Source organism: Strix aluco, chromosome 3, assembly GCF_031877795.1.
Source record: "Strix aluco isolate bStrAlu1 chromosome 3, bStrAlu1.hap1, whole genome shotgun sequence".
In the NCBI taxonomy this organism is placed as follows: Eukaryota; Metazoa; Chordata; class Aves; order Strigiformes; family Strigidae; genus Strix; species Strix aluco.
Genome location: NC_133933.1, coordinates 64,804,789 through 64,815,201, shown reverse-complemented (window position 1 = coordinate 64,815,201; position 10,413 = coordinate 64,804,789). Strand labels below are relative to the sequence as shown.

Genomic DNA, 10,413 nt, shown 5'->3' with positions numbered 1-10,413 from the left:
GGGCAGCCGTACGGACAGCGTACGGTCACCGCGGAGCGGCAGCATGGCGGACGCCGGACCCCGCCGCCCCCAGCGCGGCGGCCTCTCCCGGGCGGCCCCCTCCCAGCCGCCCGCCGCGCGCGCCCCCACACGGCCCTGCCACCCCCGCAGCGCGCGGGGCAGCGACACCTGCCCCAAGGCCCGCCGCGCGCCCCCAGCCCGCCGCCCATTGGCTCCGGCGGGGTCAGCGGGCGGCGCGGGCGCTGCCCCGCCCCCCGCCGCTCCCCGCGCGGCCGCGGCTTCCCCGCCGGCAGATGCGCGCGGCGGCGCTTCGCGGTCCCGCGGCTGGGCCCCGTCACTGCTGACGCGTTGTTATTTTTTGCTTGAAAATCCGGGCGACCAGCTTTTGCAGATAACTGGCTGCCCGTGCTCAAAGTCGTGCCCTCCCGCGGGCAGCGCGGCGGAGGGACGCGGGTCCCTCGGGCAGGGCCGCGCCGCCGCAGCCCCGACCCCGCACTTCCCGCCCGGCCCGGCCGCGGAGTCGCGGCTCGGGAGCGCGCCGAGCCCACCGGCCAGGCTGCTGCCAGCAGCGCCGGCACCGCCGCCGCCAACCACCCCTCCAACCCCGCCTGCCCCGCGCCGCTGCACAGCGTGGCCCCGCCGCCCCGCTCCGCCCCGGCCGGGGCCGAGCGCGGCGCGGGGGCGCTGGGAGTCGCTCCCGCACGGGCGCACACACACGCACACACACACACACACAGACACGCGCGCACACACGGAAGTGCACCCCGGTCTGGCTCGCAGCCCGCCGCCGCCCCGGCGCAGCCGTGCAACATGGCGCTGGTGCCCTGCCAGGTGCTGCGCGCCGCCATCCTCCTGTCCTATTGCTCCATCCTGTGCAATTACAAGGCCATTGACATGCCGGCTCATCAGACCTATGGAGGCAGCTGGAAATTTCTGACCTTCATAGACCTGGTAAGTGCCGCCGGCGCCCGTGGCCCTGCCCCCTCCCTCAGGCTGCCGGTTGAACGGCCGCGGCCCCACTCGGGCGCATCGCGGCCCCCCGAGGCGGCGGCCCTGCTCGACGGCAGCGCCATGAGGTGACCTTAAAGCGGGGACAGCGACATTTGTGACTCCAGGGCCGGCCGTGAGAGGAGCCGGCCGGACACCGCGGCAGCGGAGCCCGGTGGCTTGAGCGGAGAAAGACACGGACAAAGCCGAGGGGCTGCTGCGTGTGAGAGGCCGTGGGGAAGGTGCGCCTGACGCCCCGTCACCGCGGTGCTGATGCTGTGTTTCGCCTTCTTTAATGGCTGACAATAAACACCCACCAGAACCTGCTGGTCCCGGCATCTGGCTGCCGTGGGCTGTCAAAATAGAAAACATGTCTTGCTTCCTTTGACCCTTCTGAGGAATCCATCTCCAACAGGTGCCAGTGTGTGAGAGTTGACACAAAAAATGGGCAACTCAGCTTGCTGGATCCAGCTAGTTTTGGTTGCAAATCCATAAACGACCCTACGAAACAAAAGATGTTTCATTTCACTTTTCTTCATAAGGGTCCAGATCTGGAACAGCCACAAGCATGCTGGCCTGCTGGAAGACACCAGGTGCGGGCCTGGGGTTGCTTTTGCCCCGAGCTTTCTAGCCTTGATGACTCCACAACAGTGCTCCCCTAGTGCAGGTGGGAGGAGAGGGGGCGGGAGATAGAGAGGAGATGGGAGGAGAAACTTGGTGTCTGCTTCAGAAATACCGTAGCCAACTTACACCTAGTACTTAGATCAAAATAGGTTTTTTTCTTTGGATCCACAGTGTAAATAGGTGAGAAATTCTGCAGTTCCTACTGAGTTACAGAAAAGTCCCAAAATGCAAGTATTGCAGTGCTTTCCAGTGATAAAACCTCTTTCAGAACGTCAGTGTAGATTCACAAGTACTGCTATTATTGCCTACTCATTTCATATCCAGTCAGTAGGTTGAGTTTGTGAGTTTGGAGACCAAACTCAAACACTATTAACCTGGCAGGTCAAGTGTGCAAATTTCTGTATTGGGATTAAGCTAAGGTTCATTGAGGCCCATATTTTGTTTGGAGAGAAGCAGCACCTACTGTATTTTGCATTTAGCCAGGATAATTTTTGTGTTGGGTGCCAGAACTTTGCTGGATCTCTTGAGTATCCACAGCTATAACTAGTGCTTTTACTGCGACTGTAAAAGGGCATCTTAAGGCCTGTTGTTTTTCTGGAAGGCAAACTAGAATCTGATTTATTTTTTTTTCCTTTTGGGCTGCTGAACAGTACTGTCAGTAATATTAATTGATAGAGGTTAGCATCAAGTCCCTGTAAGTTAGGGGGGAACTGTTGACTTTAGTGGCAGTTGAGTTGGAAGTGAACCAACTAAAGCTAAAAGCCAATGATCTTGTCTTTGAGTCTCCTTCACCTTTTTCTCTGTTCTCCTAGCCCTGACGGTCACTTGAGGATCAAGTGACCTAAGGCTGCCATGCAGTGAAAATAACATCTGACAGTACGCGATATTCATCATTTCTCAAAAATTACTGCCTGCTGTCTGTGGCAAGTTCATGTGGACTTTCCCATCAAAGCACATACATGGTTCAGGCTACTTCTGTCATGGCCCAAAAGGGCAAGGGTAAATAGTGCTTGCTAAAATGTCTACAACAGTTACCAACTGTAGCTAGTCGTTTCTGTTTTTTAGCTAATAGTTGTCATGTGTTTCTCATAGTCAAGTCCGATAGTTGAGAAAAGGTTAGCAATTCCTTACAGTCTTCAATCCTTCCACATAACACACAATTCAAGGACTTGAATGCCTTTCTTGGTGATTAGCCAGCACACAGACCTCTCCACTTGCTGACAGTGTCTACTTATGTCCAGATGGCCCTGGTAGCATCTTATCTAAGCAAATCTAGCTTTCTGTCTCTTGGAACAACTGGGAGACTTGAAGAAACAAAACCTGTTAGATTCCTGAGGAGGATACCAGGAGGTGTGGTTGGAGGATGTTAGGCATATTTCCAAAATACTGTATGTTGACTTAAGTCTTGAAAAGCTCTTCCATAAGTTTCAGTTTCCTCAACCATGTGCAGTGTGCCTGTGTCAGTCACATTCAAAGGCTGTCTAGACAAAATATCATCAATGCCAGAGTCTTGGCAGACGTGTGTGCTTGCTACAGATTGTACCTCCACAAGCAGAGATTTCATCTTTGACATCACAGAAGCACGTAGAAGTTCTTTCTGTTTCCAAAAACTGCTACCAGTTTTTGAGAAAAGTGAGTTTATGACTTGAATCTGAGAAGTAATTTGTTTGTTTTTTTTTTTTTTTTTATCTGCCCATTTGTAAAGGGACATTCTTTTCCAGTCTCAGCATCAATAAATGTCTTCAAGATTTAGGTAGCTGGCTTTGCAGAGGTGCTGTGTGAAATGATTTACGCTAATCTGCAGGCAATATAATTTTGAGTTGAATTATGAAAAACTAGTAGTTTGGACTCTAAAATACAAAACACGGTAAAGTATTCTAAATGTATTCATTAATCTGAAGAGTAGACCTACATCCCTCACACTGTTCACAGTTGAGCATTATGAGGAAGTTGTTTAATACAAAGCTAAAGACTGTAATATCCCTGTCCGTCCGTAATATTTTGGATGTTCATACCTACATAAGATTTTCTTGGATGGTAATATTCATGCTTAATCTCCCCTGTCCTTGAGTTAAGAAGGAAAATAAGCGCAGCTGATTACTTCTTTTAACTGCTGTCGTTCTGATGACTCAAGGTTTTTTGCAGTTGTGAATGTGATGGCAACATTCCTAAAACACCCATGTCAATTAAATATTTTTCTGGTTTATGAGGCAATGTACTGGAAGTATGTTTTGCTGTTACACTGGTAATGCTTCTCACTGTTGCTGCTAACAATCATTTCTCCACTTCAGACTTTCTCCCTGGTATGGAGAGGTGGTAGATATTTATCTTGCTTATTCCAAAGATGGTAAAGGTATCTGCCTAGTACCTGTGGATTCCAAAACACTTCTGAAAAGAGAGCAGTATCCTTTTTGTCATTTATAGAGTGGGACACTGAGGTACGAAGAGGTAAGAGTCGCTACCAAGATCAGTCAGTGGGCCCAGCAGATCAGATTATTGAACTGAACATTCAGGCTAGTTCAGAACTACAACGTTGCTTTCATTTAGCCTCAACACAAACCAAGCCCTGATGTTAGTTCTGGGGAAAATGACAAAGAACTGGATTCAGACAGGATATTTCAAGAGATGTGGCTAAAATTTCTTGTATAGCTGTCTTTGGCAGATTCACCATTTTACGCTTTATTAGTGGACTGCTGTAGGACTGCGCTGTCCTGCGTCACAACCCATAAATTCATTGTTGAACCTCACAGTTGAAAGTTAAGTTAGGGTGAAAATGGTGCCAGTACAAAATGATTCTTTGCAACAAGTTTGTCAGCTATGTAAGTCACTCGGAAATTTTCCCTACTTGTACCACTCTTTGTTCAATACTCAGAGTAGCTGAATTAAAGGTAATAGTACTTGAATTAAAGATAACTAGGTCACCCTGCATACCCTGCAATCACACACCTGCCTTTATAAATGCGTATTTGATGAGGGATCTGTTGCACCAACTTGTCTAAAATGGCAGGACCCTTGCTGTTGCAAGGGTTAAGTTCTTCAGTTTTTCTTGGCTCTCTTACAGTTGTTATCAGAGGAAGCAAAACCAAATAGAATTTGTATTTTGGAATAAAATGGAGCCTGTGGGTGCTGAAAGAAGTCCAGTTCTCCTTCTGATGTTTGGGTGTGTGTGATGATTTGCAGAAAAGTAGCTTAGAGTTAAAATAAGTATGTATCTCCTTGGTAAGGGATGCACTGGTCTAAATAGGTTCTAGTTTTCATTGTGCAGTTTCTGTGAAAACCTTATTCCTCAAAGAAGCTAGAGTAAACCAAGGTACTATTGCACATACATATGCATGCATTAACAAAATACTGTTTGGGGGTTTTTTTTCAATCTTAAGGTCTCTCTGATAGGCTGAACAGGGTAGTTACAGAGACAAAAAGCAAGGCTAGATTTTTGGAAGCAGTCTCAAGTTTTATGTTTTATGATTATGATTAATGATCCTGTTTTGAATAACAGAATGTTAATGTGGGTGTTCATATGACTTGATTCAGGGCAGCCAAAGCTAGAGAGGAATTGATTTTGCTCATATATAAATCTACCTGTCCTTATACTTTTATTATTCTCTTGAAAGAAATAGCAGGATGTCTGTGTATGAACTTTTATACATTGTCTGGAAGACTGAGTTCTACAAAAACAAGTATAAATTCTGTTCCCAGCACATTTTTTGCTAGTACATGCTGTGTTTGTTTTGCAGAAAATGCGTTCAGATTTAGTTTAAGTTTAAATAAGTGATCAGAACTTAGTTCGTTTTTTGTCTTTGGAAAATTTCAGAAGGGCATGCTAGCAGTAGGACTAGAAACTAGAGTTGGTAGATTTGTAATTTACTTACTTAGTGTATTTAATTGCTTATTAAATTATATGAGATACAGTTACTAGACAACAAAAAAAGATAGCAGCTTAACAAAGCATGACTAAAAATTTTAGGTGATTTGTGCCCAGTTTGGATTTAGTCGTGCTGATAGGAAATAAAATGACCAAAAAATGTCAGAGGCCAGAAGATTCAGAATTAAGGAATAATAAACTGTGCCACTGGTGTGGTATCTGAAGTAGATCAAGTTTCATTGCTAACTGTATGGGTTAAACTTACCACAACACAGAGGACAAAAGTGAAAACACATTCCACACTCTATGGAATATAACTATGACTCTTTTCCAGGATTTCCTTTAGTACAGTGAATTTCACCTTCTGCTTTCCTCTTTCATCATGTGTAAAGGTACCTTGATATTCAAGTGTTTTATGGCTTTTGGGTGCAAAGATTACAGAAGTGTAAAATATTATTATGTATTATTCCCAGAGGTAATTCATCACCATGTCTAAATATCTCGGTGTTCTTACTATAACAGAGAATACAGTCAATGGAGTGTTTATCAATTTACAGAGAAAGAAAGGGATTACTTTTTGAGGAATAAGAAGGTGAGGTTTCTTAATGGTGCTTAATGTATTTGAGAAAAAAGGCAATGTAAGGAAGCCTTTTAATAACTGTATGTTTTGGTGCTTTCTTTTTCCCTCTCAGGCTGTAAACATGTCAGAGAAACAGTTAGGTATAGTGCCGCTGATGCGGTAATAAAAATGTAATAGTATCATTGTTTCTTACTCATAGACCCATGTTTTTCATTTGCTTTTGGTAGCTCTATTACAAATTGAGTGGAATTTGAGCACTACATTGAAGAATTCCATTTTCACGTTGCATTAGTATGTCTTTATTTTACAATTGGACATATGTTAATATGTTGAACATTTAATTTGGGAATTCTTAGGAAAGTTACAGCTGTCTTGAAATATTTATGTTGGCGGGAGGGTTGGCATGGGAAAGGAGGAGAGTGGAAGAGAGGAGAAATGGGGATCACTTGCTATGGTGATAGATTTAACTAATGCCAGTAATATTATTTTATAACTTGGGAGTAGGTAAGTGATAGGTAACAATGCTGTGTTTTAAGCTAGTGTAAAGTCTGTAGAGTTTTGCCAGAACAGTTTCAAATTATGACAGCTTCAAGAAGTTGGTTTAGTAGTTTTTCTGTTCCCCTTAAAAAAATCCTATTTATGTTATATTACAGTTGAACGATTTTCTTTACAATTTTATTATAGTGGTAAGGATAACTCAGATAATCTTACATGCCTCCACATGGCAAAATTGATAAATATTTTAAACAATTAGTTTAAACAAGGACAGCACATCTAGTGTTCTATGTTAGTGTTCTATGTTGAAGTCAAAGTTGCAGTTCTGGTCTGTCCTAATTTGTTGTGAATATAAGTATATAACAAAATATTTAATCAATGTATTTGTGACCTTATAAGTATATTTGTGTTATCTTAATGAGGCCATGTAAGTTTATGCAAGAAATAAATTTTGAGAGATCTACCTTCTTAAGTTGTAGTAAAGAACCTATCAAATAATATTCTTAACTAATACAGAAAATTGCAAATTTAGTGTTGTAAATTAAAAATATTTTTAATAAAAATCAACTTCCACTTGAATCTTTGCAGTTACATCAACCTGAGGATGTTCAAAGACTTGTAGGATAGAAGTCCATGTGGGTAGCTACTTGTTTTGTCCTTAGGCTGAAAAAAGGAAAAACTTGATCACTCTATTTGAAAATGGGGAAACACTCACATGATAAAAATCTTTTATTATCAGTGTGATGGAAATTTGAAATGTGCCAGTATGTCACTGTACAACAAAATAAGAAGTTGTTTAAACCTATAAATAGAAAAAAAGAACCTTTATGAAATTACAAAACCCCAACATTCTACAGAAGTAAGTTTGCAGATTTGAATAAAGTAAAACCACTGTAAAATGTAATAAAACAAAGTTGAAAAAACAGTATCTGAATCTGAGGCCTGATATCCTCACCTTGCATTTCCAGGTGTATATATGGCACATGAGGTAGAAACAAAATTGACAATGCCTTGGCTTATTTGAAGACCAAAGTGAAGGACAAACTCCTTGTTCACTCTTTGAATGGGTGAATATGAAAAGCTTTCTTCCTTCTGGTACGGGGTCAGCTTTTTCAAATTTTGCCTTATTGCTTGCATTTATTTGAATAACTATGTTTTCCCCATACCATATTTTCAAAAGCTCTGAATTTGTTATTAGTCTTCAAAGCCTTACGGCCTTTGTTCTATTACTTTTACTATGTATGATGCAAGATTTTTTCAACTTGACATAGTTAAATTTGCTACCACTGAAAAGGCTGTGTTTAACTTTAGTGGGTGGAAAAGTTAACTGAATGAAGAAAAAACAAAATCAGTTGGAAACTGAAGTAAAACTTCCAGCCTTTTCAGAGAGGAAGAAACTAAAGTAAATTAAAATTTATAAGCATGTTTTGGTAAGACTTAAAAACAAGTCCCTCTTCCAATTAGAACTGTGATTAAGCATTTAGAGGGTTTTCATCAGCATTTTGCCAGTTACCTCAGGATATTTTACATTCTCTTGGCATATAGTTGGCATTGCTTTTTGGTTTTTTTTGCAGTATACTGCAAATTTAGAGATTCTGTTGGCTGGAAACAGGTTAAGCTCTTGTGAAGTGCTAGGAGAAAATCAGAACCTGATTTTCATTTGTATGAAGGCTCCTTCTGGCAACTTAGGTAAGTCCACACGATTTTCCCTCAAGAGTTTGAAAGACACATTTGAATGCCTCTCGTTGCGTTCCCTGAACATCTTGTCTTGCCACTGCCCTTGCAAGCAACCTGTTTACAGTAGGATTTCCAAACAAATACTTGCCAAAGTGTGCAATTATATAATAATTTCCACTTAGATCTGTGTGCAACTGAGCTCAGGTATTTTTGCCGCAGTTGTCTGTCAAGTTAGTTGTTTCAGAGTGCTTGAGGACTCTCTACAGTATAGCTTAAAACAAAACTAGTACCGCTGGACTTTTACTAGCTGAATATTAGGTGTCCTGGTAAAGATAAACTAGAGTAGAATGTGCAGAAGAGCAGAACATCAAATCCTTTGCTAATTCCATGCTAACTTGTAAAGCATAGCACAAGGGGTGATAGGTTTTTGCAATGAATTAGTTCAAGTGAAACGATTTAAGAGGCAGAATCTTAGCTCTACAAATGCTGCTAGACACTTCAGAGTGTTTGAGTTGGTTGTGCAGGGACTGAGCAGAGAATTTCAATTTTACTCTGTTAGGAATTGATTGGCTCATTTTTGGTTTTAGGCACTGCTGTCTGTATTTGTCTATTTTTGTTAAACCTTGCTCGTTCTGTGTGTACCTGAGGGTAAATTTACTCCCTCCCCCCCCCGCCCCCCCCATTTGCATATATTTTATCAGGTGTCTTGAAGCCTGCTGGTCCTGGCAGCACATAAGTAACAAATTTTTATTTATTATTGTTGCTAGTATTATTAGAATTCAGTAGGAGTGGGAGTTCCACATGCAGAGCACAGGTGGCATATGTTCCTAAATGTACTTGATCAGATGCAAAAGGAAGAAAAAGAAACTGCTGACTTCAAATGCTGCTGTATAAATTGATAAAATGCATGAATGCAAAAAGGATGTTTTCTCTGTGAGATGCTTAACAAGCTTCTGGCTGAAGTGGTGGAAGCATTTCGTACAGCTAATGTTCAGGCTAGCATCTCTGTGTGATCCTGAGGCACTGCAATAGGACCCTTGACCCTAGAGAAGATGCAAGTTGTTTATGGCCAGTGCTTGCCCAGGCTCAGCTCTGTAAAGGGTGCAAGCAGAGAAGGTGGGAGAGAAAAGAAAGATCCAATAGATAACAGCACTTTGTACCTGGGGTGGGTAGGTGAGAGAGTGCACTGTGCTGATCAGCCTTGTGTTGTGACAAACTGGTATTTAGGTATTTGACTGCCGGGTATGAGGTCGAAGTGAGCGAAAACAAGGGGTGGAGATACAGAAGTGACTGTTGTTTCTCGGTTAAACCAGCATGAGTTAGCTGCCTCAGACTTCCTCCCTTTCCTTGTCCTCTCCCTCATTTCTTCTTCCCACACACCCACACACAACCCCGACACACTGGTGGCATGGCACCACTTCCCTGCACATAACTTGTTTGGCTTAGCGTGCTCCTGCTCAGCAGAGAGCGCTTGCAAAACTTTGTCCTTAGTTGGAAGCCATATGCACTGACAGATGCAGAGGTCCCCATTTGCTGTTCACTTAAGCTTACAAACAAACTGAAACTCCATGCTGTGAAAACTTTCTTGACCTGTGCTCCAAGAACTGCGAATTTGCATTTGACACAGTAATTATCTGCATTCCCGTAGGTCCCGGGAAGTGAGTCCTAAGAATGTGTGAGTCACAAAGGAAACCTCTACTGTGTGGACCTGCTGCACAGCACTGTACTTTCAGGAGGCTGAAGGGGCTTTGGGGTGTTTGGAGGAGAATATGCATCTCTGTGTACATGTTTGACATAATAGTTACTTACTTATGCTGCACATAATTTGAAAATATTGAATTGTTCATAAAAGCTACTCTGTTCTATAGTGCCTCCATATACTGTGCACATCTAAGAGTAAATTGGCCTGCTACTACTGAAGTCAGTTTTAGGTGACCAATTAATGAACCATGGATAGAAGGTTACAGTGGTTTGAGGTACTAGATGCTGTTAAGTTTTTGAGTGTCAAGGAACTCTAGCTAATGAGAGAGCACGGACAGCTTATGGGTCAGCTGTATCATGACCTACCATGGCTAGAAAGGGATATTCCTGTATTTATTAAGAAGCTAATGATGTTTCTAATTCTAACATACGATTATAGAAGATTAGTATTCAAATTTGCTTGACTCAATGCCAGTATAATTTCAGA

At 42.9% G+C, this 10,413-nt stretch overlaps 1 protein-coding gene across 1 annotated transcript in view; it reads left to right on the top strand.

Annotated features, from left to right (window-relative positions):
* Positions 1-321: 321 nt before the first annotated feature.
* The window catches only part of AIG1 (androgen induced 1), a 129,224-nt gene continuing 119,132 nt past the window's right edge, over positions 322-10,413 (top strand). Inside the window, exon 1 of the mRNA XM_074818897.1 lies at positions 322-951. Within this exon, the coding sequence (XP_074674998.1) occupies positions 811-951 (141 nt within the window). The 5' untranslated portion in view covers positions 322-810. The remainder of the gene's footprint in view (positions 952-10,413) is intronic.